The 18,971-nt window shown below is 38.8% G+C and overlaps 1 protein-coding gene across 6 annotated transcripts in view; it reads left to right on the top strand.

The window, feature by feature from the left end:
- Window positions 1–18,971, top strand: part of LOC128207197 (zinc finger ZZ-type and EF-hand domain-containing protein 1-like) — a 55,924-nt gene that overhangs the window by 15,957 nt on the left and 20,996 nt on the right. For 4 of the 6 annotated variants that reach the window (XR_008256666.1, XM_052910004.1, XM_052909996.1 and 1 more), the window contains exons 25-46: window positions 7–77; window positions 789–896; window positions 1,096–1,318; window positions 1,518–1,588; window positions 2,763–2,819; window positions 3,062–3,190; window positions 6,230–6,402; window positions 7,808–7,970; window positions 8,200–8,311; window positions 8,505–8,638; window positions 13,042–13,062; window positions 14,954–15,036; window positions 15,221–15,342; window positions 15,486–15,632; window positions 15,846–15,919; window positions 16,135–16,212; window positions 16,441–16,517; window positions 16,743–16,851; window positions 17,181–17,362; window positions 17,602–17,890; window positions 18,432–18,573; window positions 18,795–18,846. Coding sequence is in view for 5 of the 6 variants with exons in the window: in XM_052910004.1 (XP_052765964.1) it covers window positions 7–77; window positions 789–896; window positions 1,096–1,318; window positions 1,518–1,588; window positions 2,763–2,819; window positions 3,062–3,190; window positions 6,230–6,402; window positions 7,808–7,970; window positions 8,200–8,311; window positions 8,505–8,638; window positions 13,042–13,062; window positions 14,954–15,036; window positions 15,221–15,342; window positions 15,486–15,632; window positions 15,846–15,919; window positions 16,135–16,212; window positions 16,441–16,517; window positions 16,743–16,851; window positions 17,181–17,362; window positions 17,602–17,890; window positions 18,432–18,573; window positions 18,795–18,846 (2,617 nt within the window). In the remaining variant the exon portion in view is untranslated. The remainder of the gene's footprint in view (window positions 1–6; window positions 78–788; window positions 897–1,095; window positions 1,319–1,517; window positions 1,589–2,762; window positions 2,820–3,061; window positions 3,191–6,229; window positions 6,403–7,807; window positions 7,971–8,199; window positions 8,312–8,504; window positions 8,639–13,041; window positions 13,063–14,953; window positions 15,037–15,220; window positions 15,343–15,485; window positions 15,633–15,845; window positions 15,920–16,134; window positions 16,213–16,440; window positions 16,518–16,742; window positions 16,852–17,180; window positions 17,363–17,601; window positions 17,891–18,431; window positions 18,574–18,794; window positions 18,847–18,971) is intronic. The other 2 variants (XM_052910020.1, XM_052910011.1) reach the window with 1 other exon arrangement.

Raw genomic sequence — 18,971 nt, 5'->3', positions numbered from 1 at the left:
CTGCAGGAGCTGCGGTGTTTTTCTCAGACAAGGAGGCCAGAAAGCGACAGCTGTTCTCCTTGATGCACAAAGTAGAGGTACTCAATGGCCACATTTGTTACAGTCCAGGCTTAGGGTTGTTTCTTTTCGAAAAAGCATTTTCCTCGATGGACATGGCTATTTAAATGAAGTAAACTAGTTTTTTTATCCCCTGCTGAACCAATTTTTTTGGGAGGGAGATACTGTTTCTTCATCCCCCACCAAACCAAAGGGGATATTGTTTTGGTGTTGTCTGTCTGTCCTTCATTTTGTCCTTCATTCCTTCACATTTTTTCTGTCAACAACAATATCTTGGTACAGATTGGTCAGATGTCAGAATGTCTCAATCGCTTGTAAATGTGGGTCACATGAGGTCAAAAAACTAGACCACTAGGTCAAATCATGGAAAAACCTTGAAATATTTCTGGTCCAATCTGGTCTTCATGATTTTCTTTATAAAACTGGGTAACATAGGGTCAAAATCAAGGTTTATTGGTCTAATCTAAATGCTACACTAAATACGTTGTTCTTTTATTTCAAACAGTTGCAAACACACTCATATCTCATATCCAATGTTCATCAGAGTTTATTACCCTGCAGCTGTATTGCATGTTTTGATTGGAATATTTCACCACATGATTTCTATGCAATCTTATTTGCCTTATATGCCGGGGACATCAACTCAACAAATTTGATTGTTTAAAATGTGATGTTCTGTTTAAAATGTGATGTTCCTGTTTCCCACTATATCTGTAAATCATATTTTTCAGACGCTGTCCGAGATGCCATCGGTGATGCTAGTGTTCCAGTCCCTGTGTCAGTTCTTCAGCTCTGTGGACCCAAGGGGCCTTCTTGACCTCCCCAAAAATCCAACTGAGGTATGTTTTATTGTTAAAGTTTATCTTGCCATTTAGGACAATATTGGTGTAATGTATAATGCAATTTGGTCCTTGTGTGATGTAACTTTCCTAATGTGGTACCTATACTTCTGCTCTCATACAATAACATTTATCATTAATAGACTGTAACCATATGTAGCATTTCATACATAATTCTACTGATACGTTTTATTACCAGTCTTTTGACCCAACCCCTGTGCTGGAGGTGATGGAAACCATGGTGATGGTGACTTTCCACGAATTCAGCCTCGTTGTGGCAACAACCACAAGTAACAAACAGTTACTGCCCCTGTTGAATCTCGTTAGCTCCCTACAAACATCAATGCTGTCCTGGTGTTCTGTACAGGTCACCGACGGCTCAGACAAGGTCAAGGTCAAAGCCATGCATACTGCATCCAGCTGTGAGTTACTGTATTTATCATTTACCTCTTCTTTTTTAAGACCTGTATTGTTGTAGGTCAATATAATCATTGAAAAAAACATCATTATTAATAACTTTTGTTTATACATATATATGAAAACTATTTTGTGCAAATGTCACACACTACCCATTAATATAAGTTTACATGTACTTTTTTACCACTTTATTATCTCTTGTAGATGCTATCCTGGTCATGAAGAAGGCGACAGAGTCTGTGAGACTGCTGCGCAATATGGACATGGATAAACTGGTGGGTAGTGGATAGTATAGGAATTGTTTGGTATTGCTAGTACTGGTGGGTAGTGGATAGTATAGGACTTGTTTGGTATTGCTAGTACTGGTGGGTAGTGGATAGTATAGGACTTGTTTGGTATTGCCAGTACTGGTGGGTAGTGGATAGTATAGGACTTGTTTGGTATTGCTAGTACTGGTGGGTAGTGGATAGTATAGGACTTGTTTGGTATTGCCAGTACTTGGTTAATACCATAATGTAATGTACTTGTTTGTTATGTTCATTTTCTATGAAGGAAATTAATTTAATTTTAAAATGATACTTTAATTGTGATTATCAACGGAGTGGTTCAGAAAATTCAAGAAATTAAGTAGAGGCATGGTGCGTTATGTATTTTCTATTTTGGTGTCAATCTTGTTTAAAGATCCCCATCAGTTGTAGTGTCAGGTGTTGCATCATTTACACATCCATATTTTACAATATCAACCCTTTTATTATGAATATTTTTTCTGGGTTTGAAAAACCTTTTAGAACATTCATCTTGTTATAGTATGGAAATATATCTGTTTCTGATAAAGTCACAATGTTGATGCAAAACTTTAATGTAGTGTCCGAGACACAGACAACAGTTTCTCCGATTATTTGTTCTTATTTTTACAAAATTCATTGATGTTTAAGGTCTGGATGGAGTAGATAACAAATGTCCTACCACATACATAATTAAATAGTGTATCAATTGTTTTAGTGTATCAATTGTTTATTGAAATTACAAGTTTTAGTGTATCAATTGTTTATTGAAATTACAATGTCAGAAATAGAAAAAGGTTTTAGTTTTCACATAAAAATATATATCAAGAAATGCAATACACTGAGGGTTATTTTCCAGTGCTAATGGGTTTAAATAAATTACATATTTCATAAAACAATAGAATGGTTATATCTTAAATATCAGACTAAAATCAATTTAATTTATGAAAAAGAGAATACCGGTAGTGTACATAACCTGGAATGTAAAACAAATTCCATTGGAAGAAGTTCATTTTTTACCCCAGGTCAACATAGCTGGTCAAAATACTGTAAAATTTGCAACATTGTGTATAATATCATAAAAAGGAATATCATGCTTGTAACGTTTGTGCCGATGTGATTTTGTCAAAAAATACCAAAGGATACCTATATGTCTGCATTTCAGAAAGAACTACTTCCAAGTCTGGAGACATCCTTTTTGGGCGCAATTGTGAGACAGTTGGTAAGAATGTTCGATACTATGTTTAGTTTGTTAAGCTAACACTACAGTCTGTCGTCATCACATAGCTATCGATGTTATCAAATGGAAAACCCAAATCGGATTCTGGATATGGCAAACTTTTTATAGATGGATAAGCTATATAGAAAAGTTCAATGTTTAGAACAAATGAAGAATAAGTTAAGCACCTATATGCACATGTTGTAGAGGTAGTATTTGATGTCAATACTCAATTATCATTTCAGGTGTTGATGCTGACTTACCTGTGTGCCTCCCTGAACTCCGCCGTGAGGATAAGTCTTGTGAAGCACCTTGCTCCCTTTAACCAGGAGTTGTGGGCCCTGGCCTCCCTCCTCCCGGACACTTTTCCCACCGTGAGTTACGTGGGTCTTCTATTTAACAATTGCAGTCTAACTATTCTGAAGAATTTTATCATTCTAACAGAGTGTGCATTTGGTTCATTTGTTTTTTATCTTGCTTATAGAGTATGTGACTGAATTAAATTTAAATAAGGCAGAAATCTGTATGGTTACCACAAGAAAAAAATCTGGGATCACTGTTACAACTAATTTCATGTGAGTGTAGATCAGGAGTGCTTGCTCATGTTCTTTCTCTAACTTGAGTGTGTAGATCAGCAGTGCTTGCTCATGCTCTTTCTCTAACTTGAGTGTGTAGATCAGCAGTGCTTGCTCATGTTCTTTAAGTTACTTGAGTGTGTAGATCAGGAGTGCTTGCTCGTGTTCTTTCTCTAACCTGAGTGTGTAGATCAGGAGTGCTTGCTCGTGTTCTTTCTCTAACTTGAGTGTGTAGATCAGCAGTGCTTGCTCATGCTCTTTCTCCAACTTGAGTGTGTAGATCAGCAGTGCTTGCTCATGTTCTTTCAGTTACTTGAGTGTGTAGATCAGCAGTGCTTGCTCATGTTCTTTTACTTACTTGTGTGTGTAGATCAGGAGTGCTTGCTCGTGTTCTTTCTCTAACTTGAGTGTGTAGATCAGCAGTGCTTGCTCATGTTCTTTCAGTTACTTGAGTGTGTAGATCAGGAGTGCTTGCTCGTGTTCTTTCTCTAACCTGAGTGTGTAGATCAGGAGTGCTTGCTCGTGTTCTTTCTCTAACTTGAGTGTGTAGATCAGCAGTGCTTGCTCATGCTCTTTCTCCAACTTGAGTGTGTAGATCAGCAGTGCTTGCTCATGTTCTTTCAGTTACTTGAGTGTGTAGATCAGCAGTGCTTGCTCATGTTCTTTTACTTACTTGTGTGTGTAGATCAGGAGTGCTTGCTCGTGTTCTTTCTCTAACTTGAGTGTGTAGATCAGGAGTGCTTGCTCGTGTTCTTTCTCTTACTTGAGTGTGTAGATCAGGAGTGCTTGCTCATGCTCTTTCTCCAACTTGAGTGTGTAGATCAGCAGTGCTTGCTCATGTTCTTTCACTTACTTAAGTGTGTAGATGAGCAGTGCTTGCTCATGCTCTTTCACTAACTTGTGTGTGTAGATGAGCAGTGCTTGCTCATGTTCTTTCTCCAACTTGAGTGTGTAGATGAGCAGTGCTTGCTCATGTTCTTTCTCTAACTTGAGTGTGTAGATCAGGAGTGCTTGCTCGTGTTCTTTCTCTTACTTGAGTGTGTAGATGAGCAGTGCTTGCTCATGTTCTTTCTCCAACTTGAGTGTGTAGATGAGCAGTGCTTGCTCATGTTCTTTCTCCAACTTGAGTGTGTAGATGAGCAGTGCTTGCTCATGCTCTTTCTCCAACTTGAGTGTGTAGATCAGGAGTGCTTGCTCGTGTTCTTTCTCTTACTTGAGTGTGTAGATGAGCAGTGTTTGCTCATGCTCTTTCTCTAACTTGTGTGTGTGTAGATGAGCAGTGTTTGCTCATGCTCTTTCTCTAACTTCTGTGTGTAGATCAGCAGTGCTTGCTCATGCTCTTTCTCTAACTTGAGTGTGTAGATGAGCAGTGCTTGCTCATGCTCTTTCACTAACTTGTGCGTGTAGATGAGCAGTGCTTGCTCATGCTCTTTATCTAACTTGTGTGTGTAGATCAGTTGTGCTTGCTCATGTTCTTTATCTAACTTGTGTGTGTAGATCAGCAGTGCTTGCTCATGTTCTTTCTCTAACTTGAGTGTGTAGATCAGCAGTGCTTGCTCATGTTCTTTCTCTAACTTGAGTGTGTAGATCAGCAGTGCTTGCTCATGTTCTTTCTCTAACTTGAGTGTGTAGATCAGCAGTGCTTGCTCATGTTCTTTATCTAACTTGTCAGTGTAGATCAGCAGTGCTTGCTCATGCTCTTTCACTAACTTGTGCGTGTTGATCAGCAGTGCTTGCTCATGTTCTCTCTCTAACTTGAGTGTGTAGATCAGCAGTGCTTGCTCATGTTCTTTCACTTACTTGAGTGTGTAGATGAGCAGTGTTTGCTCATGCTCTTTCTCTTACTTGAGTGTGTAGATCAGCAGTGCTTGCTCATGCTCTTTCTCTAACTTGAGTGTGTAGATGAGCAGTGCTTGCTCATGCTCTTTCACTAACTTGTGCGTGTAGATGAGCAGTGCTTGCTCATGCTCTTTATCTAACTTGTGTGTGTAGATCAGTAGTGCTTGCTCATGTTCTTTATCTAACTTGTGTGTGTAGATCAGCAGTGCTTGCTCATGTTCTTTCTCTAACTTGAGTGTGTAGATCAGGAGTGCTTGCTCATGTTCTTTCTCTAACTTGAGTGTGTAGATCAGTAGTGCTTGCTCATGTTCTTTCTCTAACTTGAGTGTGTAGATCAGCAGTGCTTGCTCATGCTCTTTCTCCAACTTGAGTGTGTAGATCAGCAGTGCTTGCTCATGTTCTTTCTCCAACTTGAGTGTGTAGATCAGCAGTGCTTGCTCATGCTCTTTCTCTAACTTGAGTGTGTAGATCAGGAGTGCTTGCTCATGTTCTTTCTCTAACTTGAGTGTGTAGATCAGGAGTGCTTGCTCATGTTCTTTCTCCAACTTGAGTGTGTAGATCAGCAGTGCTTGCTCATGCTCTTTCTCCAACTTGAGTGTGTAGATCAGCAGTGCTTGCTCATGTTCTTTCTCTAACTTGAGTGTGTAGATCAGCAGTGCTTGCTCATGTTCTTTATCTAACTTGTCAGTGTAGATCAGCAGTGCTTGCTCATGCTCTTTCACTAACTTGTGCGTGTTGATCAGCAGTGCTTGCTCATGTTCTTTCTCTAACTTGAGTGTGTAGATCAGCAGTGCTTGCTCATGTTCTTTCTCTAACTTGTGTATGAAGATCAGCAGTGCTTGCTCCTGTTCTATATTAACTTTGTGTGTAGATAAGAAATGCTTGCTCATGGTCTATATCTTTTTTGTGTTTGTTGATTGTCAGTGCTCGCTCATGTTCCATATTGTGAGTGTATATTGGGGGTGTGGCTCATGTTCCATATTTATCTTCACTGTGTAGATCAGCAGCACTCACTGGCAGGGCTTGCAGTCTGAGGACATCGTGCTGCGGACCTGGGAGGTGGAGTCTGGCCACAATTATGAGAACAATGTGCACTACACTCAGTCATTCTACTGCCCTGGGGCATCCAAGTACATCGTGGAGTTTGACCCCAGATGTGAGACGGAAAGGAGGTAGGATGATGATACTGTTATATTAGTGTGCAATGGTTCCAGTCAATTTGGTGATTTGTAAAGAGAGTATTTCTAAGTCTATACCTCTTTTGCAAGGAGAAAGTTCTCAATTTTTAGAAGATGAAGCAAAATATGAGAGCTTTACATCTTCATTTTCATAATGTATGTAGTATCTTTTTATGCCCCCAAAGGTGGGCAAAGGTGGGCATATTAAAATCGCACCGTCCGTCCGTCCGTGTGTCCGGCTCAATAACTTGTGTCCGGGCTGTAACTTTCCCTTGTATGGACAGATTTAAAATAACTTGCCACATGTGTTCAGCATACCAAGACGACGTGTCGCGTGCAAGAACTGTGTCCCTACCTCTAAGGTCAAGGTCACACTTAGGTGTTTATTCACAATGGAATGCTGCATATGAGGACATAGAGTATAGGTTGTCTTGTCCGGACTGTAACTTTCCCTTGTATGGACAGATTTTAAAATAACTTGCCACATGTGTTCGGCATACCAAGACGACGTGTCGCTTGCAAGACCCGTGTCCCTCTTTCTTAGGTCAAGGTCACACTTAGTGTTTATTCACAATGGAGTGCTGCATATAAGGACATAGAGTATAGGTTGTCGTGTCTGGGCTGTAACTTTCCCTTGTATAGACAGATAATAAAATAACTTGCCACATGTGTTTGACATACCAAGACGACGTGTCGGGTGCAAGACCCGTGTCCCTACCTCTTAATTCAAGGTCACACTTAGTGTTTATTCACAATGGAATGCTGCATATAAGGACATAGAGTATAGGTTGTCGTGTCCGGGCTGTAACTTTCCCTTGTATGGACAGAATTTAAAATAACTTGCCACATGTGTTCGACATACCATGACGACGTGTCGCGTGCAAGAACCGTGTCCCTACCTCTAAGGTTAAGGTCACACTTAGGTGTTAATTCACAATGGAGTGCTGCATATAAGGATACAGAGTATTGGTTGTTATGTCCGGGCTGTAACTTTTTCTTGTATGGACAGATTTGAAAATAACTTGCCACATGTGTTCGACACGTGTCACGTGCAAGACCCATGTCCCTACCTCTAAGGTGAAAGATACACTAGTGTTTATTCACAATGGAATGCTGAATATAAGGACATAAGAATGTACGTTGTCAAGTATGGGTGGTATTTCTTTAGGTTCTGAGGCAATTTAAAATAACTTGCCATATGTATTTGTTTGATCTTTAACTTTTCATGTACTGACCTTGTTCATAGGTCAATGTCACATTCGGGGGCATTCGTCACATACTATGGCAGCTCTTTTTAATGTTATTTTATTGCTGTCCAGTTTGTCCATTTCTAAAACAAGCAATAAAAACTGTCATACTATGTGTTTATTGCATCCCATACGCGTTCATTGTGTTGTAGGTATGACTATCTTGTGTTTACGGACACAAAGGGCCAACAGATGCGGTTTGACCAGAAGGTGGGGAGCCCAAAGTGGCCCCGCATCATCAACTTTCAGGGGCCACATATCCACTTCCTCTTTCACTCTGACAGCAGCAACACAGAATGGGGGTACAAGTTCAAGGTCAGTGGAGGAGATGAGTATTAGTTTACCCAAATATAGTGAAATTAAAAAAAAAATATGAGGAATTGAGAGCAATGTTTTGCATGTTTATTTATATCAACTTTGATATTGAAATACCTAAATGTAATTGTAAATGAGAAATTTATGCATAACGATAAAATGATGTAACTAACATGTAAATAATTAATAAAAAAAGCACGAAGAGATGTTTATTTCTCCCTGTGTGTAGGTGACGGCCCGAGGGAGCCAGGATCTTCCTCTGTCCTGGCCCTACGACCTCCAGCTGGGGCTCATCAAGCTCATGGGCAAGCTTTGTGGGGCCACTCTCAATGCAAATCCAAGTAAGCAAACACATCTTTATTATGTTTTTCGGGTGTAGAATTAATTTTGGCTTTTAAGCAGTAACATGACAAAAGAAGTTTAACTGTAATTTTCTTTGATTATAAGGGGTATTGGTGGATGAGTTGAGAACTGCTGTTACAGTGGCCATTATGCATTATATTCCAGGGTTACTACATGTATGCTATATTACAGCGGTAACTGGGAGCCAGCTACTGGAGCTGGAGGAGGTCGCGGAGCAAGACATTCTCCGTAGCGAGCTCTGGGCCACACTGTTCCGTGGAGGTTATATGATTGGCAAGCTGCAGAGGTCTCTCTCTGGAAGATATGTGAGTGGTGTTCATAGTTGTTGTAAAGGAAATATTTCGTTGATCAGTTGTAACCATTTGAATTGAGATACAATGAAATGTGATAAAAGTCATGTTTAATGACTGTTACATGATGCTCTGGAAACATTATTATACCCCCACAAACGAAGTTTGAGGGGGTATATAGGAGTGAGCTTGTCGGTCGGTCGGTCGGTCGGTAGGTCGGTCGGTCTGTCAGTTTTCATGGTTTCCGGACGATAACTCATGAAAGGCTAGACAGATTTGAACAATTTTTGGTACACAGGTGAAACATCAGAAGATACAGGTCAAGTTCGATATTGGGGCTGGTGGGGCCAAGGTCAAGGTCACTGTTACTAAAAATAGAAAAATGGTTTCCAGACGATAACTCATGAAAGGCTTGACAGATTTGAACAATTTTGTGTACACAGGTGTAACATCAGAAGATACAGGTCAAGTTCGATATTGGGGCTGGTGGGGCCAAGGTCAAGGTCACTGTTACTAAAAATAGAAAAACGGTTTCCGGACGATAACTCATGAAAGACTAGACAGATTTGAACAATTTTTGGTACACAGGTGTAACATCAGAAGATACAGGTCATGTTCGATATTGGAGCTGGTGGGGCCAAGGTCAAGGTCATTGTTACTAAAAATAGAAAAACGGTTTCCAGACGATAACTCATGAAAGGCTTGACAGATTTGAACAAATTTTGGTACACAGGTGTAACATCAGAAGAAACAGGTCAAGTTTGATATTGGGGATGGTGGGGCCAAGGTCACTGTTACTAAAAATAGAAAAACGGTTTCCAGACGATAACTCCTGAAAGGCTAGACAGATTTGAACAATTTTTGGTACACAGGTGTAACATCAGAAGATACAAGTCAAGTTCGATATTGGGGCTGGTGGGGCCAAGGTCACTATTACTAAAAATAGAAAAACGGTTTCCGGACGATAACTCATGAAAGGCTAGACAGATTTGAACAATTTTTGGTACACAGGTGTAACATCAGAAGATACAGGTCAGGTTCGATATTGGGGCTGGTGGGGCCAAGGTCACTGTTACTAAAAATAGAAAAACGGTTTCCGGACATTAACTCATAAAAGGCTAGACAGATTTGAACAATTTTTGGTACACAGGTGTAACATCAGAAGATACGGGTCATGTTCGATATTGGAGCTGGTGGGGCCAAGGTCAAGGTCATTGTTACTAAAAATAGAAAAACGGTTTCCAGACGATAACTCATGAAAGGCTTGACAGATTTGAACAATTTTTGGTACACAGGTGTAACATCAGAAGAAAAAGGTCAAGTTTGATATTGGGGATGGTGGGGCCAAGGTCACTGTTACTAAAAATAGAAAAACGGTTTCCAGACGATAACTCATGAAAGGCTAGACAGATTTGAACAATTTTTGGTACACAGGTGTAACATCAGAAGATACAGGTCAAGTTCGATATTGGGGCTGGTGGGGCCAAGGTCACTATTACTAAAAATAGAAAAACGGTTTCCGGACGATAACTCATGAAAGGCTAGACAGATTTGAACAATTTTTGGTACACAGGTGTAACATCAGAAGATACAGGTCAGGTTCGATATTGGGGCTGGTGGGGCCAAGGTCACTGTTACTAAAAATAGAAAAACGGTTTCCGGACAATAACTCATGAAAGGCTAGACAGATTTGAACAATTTTTGGTACACAGGTGTAACATCAGAAGATACGGGTCATGTTCGATATTGGAGCTGGTGGGGCCAAGGTCAAGGTCATTGTTACTAAAAATAGAAAAACGGTTTCCGGACGATAACTCATGAAAGGCTTGACAGATTTGAACAATTTTTGGTACACAGGTGTAACATCAGAAGAAAAAGGTCAAGTTTGATATTGGGGATGGTGGGGCCAAGGGCACTGTTACTAAAAATAGAAAAACGGTTTCCAGACGATAACTCATGAAAGGCTAGACAGATTTGAACAATTTTTGGTACACAGGTGTAACATCAGAAGATACAGGTCAAGTTCGATATTGGGGCTGGTGGGGCCAAGGTCACTATTACTAAAAATAGAAAAACGGTTTCCGGACGATAACTCATGAAAGGCTAGACAGATTTGAACAATTTTTGGTACACAGGTGTAACATCAGAAGATACAGGTCAGGTTCGATATTGGGGCTGGTGGGGCCAAGGTCACTGTTACTAAAAATAGAAAAACGGTTTCCGGACAATAACTCATGAAAGGCTAGACAGATTTGAACAATTTTTGGTACACAGGTGTAACATCAGAAGATACGGGTCATGTTCGATATTGGAGCTGGTGGGGCCAAGGTCAAGGTCATTGTTACTAAAAATAGAAAAACGGTTTCCAGACGATAACTCATGAAAGGCTTGACAGATTTGAACAATTTTTGGTACACAGGTGTAACATCAGAAGAAAAAGGTCAAGTTTGATATTGGGGATGGTGGGGCCAAGGGCACTGTTACTAAAAATAGAAAAACGGTTTCCAGACGATAACTCATGAAAGGCTAGACAGATTTGAACAATTTTTGGTACACAGGTGTAACATCAGAAGATACAGGTCAAGTTCGATATTGGGGCTGGTGGGGCCAAGGTCACTATTACTAAAAATAGAAAAACGGTTTCCGGACGATAACTCATGAAAGGCTAGACAGATTTGAACAATTTTTGGTACACAGGTGTAACATCAGAAGATACAGGTCAGGTTCGATATTGGGGCTGGTGGGGCCAAGGTCACTGTTACTAAAAATAGAAAAACGGTTTCCGGACAATAACTCATGAAAGGCTAGACAGATTTGAACAATTTTTGGTACACAGGTGTAACATCAGAAGATACGGGTCATGTTCGATATTGGAGCTGGTGGGGCCAAGGTCAAGGTCATTGTTACTAAAAATAGAAAAACGGTTTCCAGACGATAACTCATGAAAGGCTTGACAGATTTGAACAATTTTTGGTACACAGGTGTAACATCAGAAGAAAAAGGTCAAGTTTGATATTGGGGATGGTGGGGCCAAGGTCACTGTTACTAAAAATAGAAAAACGGTTTCCAGACGATAACTCATGAAAGGCTAGACAGATTTGAACAATTTTTGGTACACAGGTGTAACATCAGAAGATACAGGTCAAGTTCGATATTGGGGCTGGTGGGGCCAAGGTCACTATTACTAAAAATAGAAAAATGGTTTCCGGACGATAACTCATGAAAGGCTAGACAGATTTGAACAATTTTTGGTACACAGGTGTAACATCAGAAGATACAGGTCAGGTTCGATATTGGGGCTGGTGGGGCCAAGGTCACTGTTACTAAAAATAGAAAAACGGTTTCCGGACAATAACTCATGAAAGGCTAGACAGATTTGAACAATTTTTGGTACACAGGTGTAACATCAGAAGATACAGGTCAAGTTCGATATTGGGACTGGTGGGGCCAAGGTCAAGGTCATTGTTACTAAAAATAGAAAAACGGTTTCCGGACGATAACTCTTGAAAGGCTAGACAGATTTGAAAATTTTTTGGTACACAGGTGTAACATCAGAAGATACAGGTCAAGTTTGATATTGGGGCTGGTGGGGCCAAGGTCAAGGTCACTGTTACTAAAAATAGAAAAACGGTTTCCAGATAATAACTCATGAAAGGCTAGACAGATTTGAACAATTTTTGGTACACAGGTGTAACATCAGAAGATACAGGTCAAGTTCGATATTGGGGCTGGTGGGGCCAAGGTCACTGTTACTAAAAATAGAAAAACGGTTTCCGGACGATAACTCATGAAAGGCTAGTTTTTCTTGTCAGCAGTGTAACTTCTAAATTACTCAACAGATTTAAATAAAACAATACATGCATGATAAAAGAAGATGCAGTGTGCAGTAACCTTAGAGTTATGGCCTCTTTTCAAAGGAATGGTTTGCCATTCCTGTGTCCAGGCGGCATTTGGGGGTATTCGTCACTCCTGTGACAGCTCTAGTTGGTATTTAAAGCTGCACTCTCACAGATTAAACGTTTTGACATATTTTTTATTTTTTGTTTTGAAACGAGGTAATTTTTGCGAAAATCCATGGAAACCAGTTATATAAGATTGCTGACCAAAAATTAGATAGCAGATTTTAATAGTTAAGTTCAAAAATTGATGTTTTATTCATTTTTCGTAAACCTTTGGTAACGGTATAAGCCATAAAACAGTATTTTTCGAACGGAAATATCGAAATCTGCGATCTGATTTTTTATCAGATTCAGTTATTATTGGTTTGCAGATATTTACGCAAAAATTTGCCTTTTCCAAGACAAAAAATAAGAAAGTTGTAAAAATGGTATATCTGTGAAAGTGCAGCTTTTAGCGTTCATCATGCTTTAATACCTGATTCACAGTACTATAAGCTGCATGTTGTTTACATGTTCCAGGTTCCTGCCATTTTCAGACTGGTAACACTTCTTCAAATCTGACTTGTTCTTGAAATGCGTACTAAACATTTATGCTTGAAAATTAAAGATACACTCTTACTCCCAAATAAGATTTACCAAATTAGTACAATAGTTTAAATATATAAATAAGGATGAATAAATGTCGAAACATTCGTTCTTATGAAGGATACCGTGTTTAATTTGAAACAAAAGGCATACATGAGATATTTTTGAAAGGCTCTCCAGGGGATTTTGTTTAGAATTTCAGGCGATTTGAGTCCCATACCAGGGGATATTTATCATCACTATTTAGCGCTTTAGCACGCGTACCATTTAACCTTTTTTTCCTTTTTCCTTTCCTTTTGCAAAATCAAAAAGTGTTTTATTTACAATTCTTTAAGTCATTTACATTTCAATGAGACACTGATTAGTATATGTCATATACAAATATGATTCACTTGCAAAGACAAAAACAAATATATACATGAGCAACAATTTTATAGGCTTACCTTTCTATAATGTCCATAAAATGATCCATTTGCTATCAGAAATGATGACGTTCAGACCATTAGAGAGAATGGAATGAATCTTAATAATTTTCATTTCTTTCAATTGCCAAATAGTCAGATTTGTTTGGGTTTGATCATTACCAGAAGTAAATACATCACTTTTTGTAGAAGTTCATAAACATGTTCATATTAGCATTCATCAAAACTTATCAATGTAATATTAAATTTTTTCGTAGTTAACTTGCAGAAAGTTTTACTTAGTCATTTTCCAAAATATGTCAATGTCATGTTTGTAATAAAGTAATGAAGCATGACAAAGAAACAACCTTTTCATCAGTTATTTTAATCTCATTATGTACAGAATTATCTACTGTCACCTTTAAAATTATACAGAACTATTCTGTTCTGTTTAAAATTATAAATCATTTTGTTTAAAAGTTTTATAACACCATGTGAAGGACTCTTAATACAGTAAATGCTCTCTGATTGGAACAAAAATATAGGTCAACCAATGAAAATCCACTATTATCCATTAGTTGCTCTCCATGAGTTGATAATCCAATTAAGATTCATAGCAGAGAGGGCATCATTTGTAAACGTGCTCTGATCAAATTTGCACATTTTTTTATAGTTTTTTTTTTTTTTTAATTCAGGGGGATATTTGTCCCCCGCTGGGGTACCAGGGGATGGATCAAAATTTGCATATATACGAAGGTGCAGAAAACATGGTATTTCTGCCTTTTGAGATGATAGTAGATCACAATAAATCTTTTAGCACTTACCAATCATTTAATATTTTTGTGTTTTTAGCTATTAAATATACAGTTACAATCTTGTTATTAGTAATTCACATTTTCCATAAATGCATTATTTAGTAAGTAGTTATAGGTTTATCATTCAAAATTTATGTTTATTATACATGACTGTATATGTATTGATTTTGAATAAGAGTGTCACTTTAAATATATGCCCTTTCCTTTCAAAACAATTTCATTTCATAACACTTTTAAAATGTTTGCTACATTGCTGTTTTATTGCTAAAAACATGGTTGTGGCTAAAATGATTGCTTTAGACCACACTGGATATTAGAATTAACTTCAGTTCATAGTTAAGGAGACAGAAATACTGGCATTTAGGCATAAGAGAGATTTAAGGAGTTACTTTACAAGTGATATATAAGAGAAAAAAAACAAGGATGTCAATGAGTTTATGAGAATGTTAACTTTATATCAACATATCGATGGACATGACTTGGTTCACAATATACGTGTCATCATTGAAATGTTCATGTAAGCTAAAATATGCTGTATATTTGTGCTAAATATTTCCAAACATTGTGCACTCCACATTGGTATTGTGGTGGTAAAATTCTGCATGTATACATTAACATGGCGTGTTTCAGGCCTCTGAGGACAGTACAGAGGTGCTGGAGTTTCTCCTCACAGCGGTCAATGGGGACGAGAAAACACAGAACCTCATCAAAAGGTACACACCTAGAAGAAGAATTGTACCAATTTAGCTGAGATTTGCAATATCTGTCAAAAGCTATGATAGTAAGTTAGGATTTGATTTATTTTCTTTGTTGTTTGAAAACAAAGCTTTGGCACTACTAGTCCACTTCAGTACTGTATGATACATTATCATTGCAGTTGTATGTTGTTTGTTTCAGGTGTGCGGAAAGCTGTAAGGTGCTGCCAATTGGTGGGGAGAATGTAAGAACAGCTGTTATTGCCGTGTTTGCGGCTCTTGTCTGGCACACACAGCAGCTCAGAGATGACCTTGAAAAATATGGTGAGTCAAACTGGATTTGTAATAACAATGGAATGTTTATAATTTTATTACATGACATGTACAGTCAACTCCTTACATAAATTCAAATGGTTAAGATCATGTTGTCATGAGCCATTGATATTTGAATGGCGGTATTATTGCAGTGTTTGGTGGGATGGAGGGGACAGTGTCTGACGGCCTGTGTCAGGCGTACCAGGTAGCCGAAACTCAGCGGGCACTACTGGTCCAGCAGAAACAGAAACTGATGGCAGAGACAGACTCTGGGGAGGTCAGCCAGGAGAATGATCCAGGTCAGTGGGAGACTTGTGTACAAATTCTCTTAACACTGCCATAAGCGGCTTAAACACACATTTACAGTTCACTGTTGTTGTCAAGTGAGTGACATTAGGGAATCCTAGTTGTCTTCAAGGAACTGTTTCCTCTAGAAACTTGAGGAGATAAATAAAATAGCAAAGTGTTATGTATAAAATTAAGAAAGTTATAGAGGTGTCGTTATTTTTCAGCTGTCATATGCAAACAGAAGGCTCTGTTTCTACTCAAGTTTGCCGGACTCACTAAAACACAGCTGAAACACGAGGTATTACAAATGCAGCTTTTCAGTCATTTAAATCTTGGCCTTTTAAGCAGCTTTGTTAGTGTTAGTACAAAACAATCCTTGGCAGCCGTTTAAAGCCTTTATAACAAAAAAATGATTTCCAAACATGTATCTTCCTGGTTTTCATGCCAATCTCAATATAGTACCAAGCTGTTTTAGAGGTATGATAATCCTGTGTATTATCCACTGTGCTTCAGTTATCCAAGTCCCGCCTGTCCAAGCAGATGAAGAAACTAGCCAGGATGTCATCTCGCCAGGCAAACAAGCCAACAAAGGTTATCCACCTTGAGCTTTGATTTAAACATACTGGACTTATAGGGTATAATATGACAGAAAAAATGTGTAAATAATACAAATGCTTGCTGAACTGTTGCAAAGATTTGAAAGCATATAGGATTTTAGATAAATTTTGAGTAATTCACTCACAAATTTTATTCTGTAAAATAAAACCTGTTTTTTTTCAAAGATCAAAGTTAAATCATTCATTTTCTGGTGTATTCCAGTATGACATGTCAGACAAGTACCCATCATTTCGCCTTGTGCTGGAGTTCCTACAGGACCATGCATGGAGCACTGACAAGTATGATTCCACTCATTCACATACTATTTCTGGAGATTGATGTTTATAAAGCTTAAAACTCATTGTACTTATTCAGTCAGTTCTGCATTGTATTGATCATAAAAACAATCTTCTACATGTTATGTACATATTTGCTTGAAGCAATAATTGTCCAATGATAAAGGTGTTGTTTTTCCTGTGACTTGAAGTATTGTGTGAGATTATTGTTGTTGCCTGTGTTTGCAGGGTACAGAGCATGCTGCAGGAGCGATCCTCCTACGCCCAGGCTGTATCAGACGTCTACCAGCTCGCCACTGAGCTCATCAAGATGCTTTCAAAAAACAACCCATTCCAGGTCAGACAGCGTGCAGGGAATGAGCTGTTATCTGTCCATCTGTTAAAGATTAATGACAAGATTAATAAGGGTTGTGTGGTGTAGGTGCTGCCTCTCACCCAAAAGGTAGTGGGCTTTATCCCAACCAGGGGGTACCTTCTCATGGTCTCTCAAAATTGACATCAGTACTGATTTGTACCTAGGTAACAGACTCAAGTGTGTTTCACATTTTGCCACAGACTGAGCTAATGAAGTTTGTATAAACTAAATAAAAGATACAGTAAATTAAATGATACTGAATGAATGTAAGTTTCATTGCAAGTTTTAAATGAACATGTATCGTTTTTCAGATCCTGATAGTGTTGTTCCTACAAGAGATGTTGAGCCAGCAGGAGGGGTTTGCTCGTCACTATGCGGAGGGTCTGGACGGGTGTGGGCTCGAGCTGGAGGCCCGGGTGCGCCTACAGTTCTACAGCCTCATACGGAAACTCACTGAGGCCTTCCACACTGTGAAGAGGCATGAACTGGACAGGTGGGTGATTGACTTTGATAAAAGCACAGCTCATATGAACAAAGTTTGATACGATTTTGCCTAAGTTGATGGTTTTGTAAAATGCATTTTGTTTTTAGTACATAGATAAATATTTATTTTACAAAAGCATTTCTGACTGTGAAAGGTTCTGCTTTTTTATTCTTGTTGATCTGGGAGATACTTGTCTCTGACATTATATTGTTCAGAATATTTCTCTTATAATGAGTACATGATTTCAGCAAGCTGCACTCTGCCTATGACTATGTGCAGGCAGCATTGCTCCACTTGCTGGACATACAGTGGCAGCCGTACGACCTCACCTTCATTTCCGAGGTGCGCCTTCCAGAGCTGTTCTCTGCAGTTGCCAAGGAGACAGTGAAAATGCGGGACTGGCGTCTGGAGGCCTTGGATGAGGCGACAGAGCTGAAAGACTATAACACGCACATAAAGTGGTTTGAGGAGTGCAGCGAGGGGTCCTTCATCACTTGGTACAAGAACAAAGAGGACCTACCGGACGACCAAAAAAAGGTGTTAATTTTTTTGCAGGTGGTCTAGAAGAAGTGATTATCTATCATTTGTTATGGAATTTAAATAGGTTTTCACAAAGGAAAACCTTAATATTATAATGACATACATTCTTTGTCCGAGAGTGCAGCATCAAACACACTGTTGGTAGTGAATAACTTCAGTTCAGGTTGACATATTGTGACCAAACTTGGAATATAGGAGTACTTATGGACACTTTTCATAGAAATGTGTTTGGGGCTCCTAGGTTCATGGTCAAGGTCACTGTTGCTAAAAATAGAAAAACATTGGCACTGAATAACTTAGTTGAGGTTGAAATACTGTGAATACTAAAAAAAGAAAAATAGTTGAAACTGAATCTAACAATGTAGGGTGAAGTTCTTCAGTCAATCATTGAAAACCTTGTTTCAACGCATTTAGTTGTTTCTTGATTACTGTTTTACAATAGAGAAGAGCAACAGAAAGACTTAAGCATAAAATATCCACACTACAATTCATTTTATGGCTGCATATTTCTATGGCATTTTTCTGGGTTTTTTTGCAGGATGTTCAGATGTTCATAGCTCGGTTCTGTGACCTGCTTGAGGTAGAGGTGAACTGTGACGGCTGTAACGTCACGCTGCCAGGCCGCCGCTATAGGTGTCTGCAGTGTGTAGACATGGACCTTTGTGCCACATGCTATGCTGGTAAGGTTTCTTGGGTCTCGCCACATGATGACTGTTGTAGCAGACAACAAACATTACCATGTCATATATACTCACAAAAGTTAAATTGTGTTTTCAATGAACAGTGATAACCACCATGTCTATGCTTGTTTAGAGATTAGATGAGGCTTTGTGAAGGGTTAAGTGAGTAATCTATGTTAGAGGCACGAGATATATTCAACTATTGATGTGAACACTTTCAGGGGGAGTTGAACCTGAGAAGCACTCGGATGACCATGACATCATTCATCTGGTGTAAGTTAACCTTCCTGTTATACTGCCAATGGGGGAGGGGGCAAGTTTTATACTATCAATTAGTTTGTTAGGTAAAACAGGATAGTTATGAAACTCTTAAAATCCTCATGGTATATAACTGAAGA

Source organism: Mya arenaria, chromosome 2, assembly GCF_026914265.1.
Source record: "Mya arenaria isolate MELC-2E11 chromosome 2, ASM2691426v1".
NCBI lineage: Eukaryota > Metazoa > Mollusca > Bivalvia > Myida > Myidae > Mya > Mya arenaria.
Note: the sequence above shows the minus strand (reverse complement) of the source record. Positions and strands in the feature narration are given on the sequence as shown.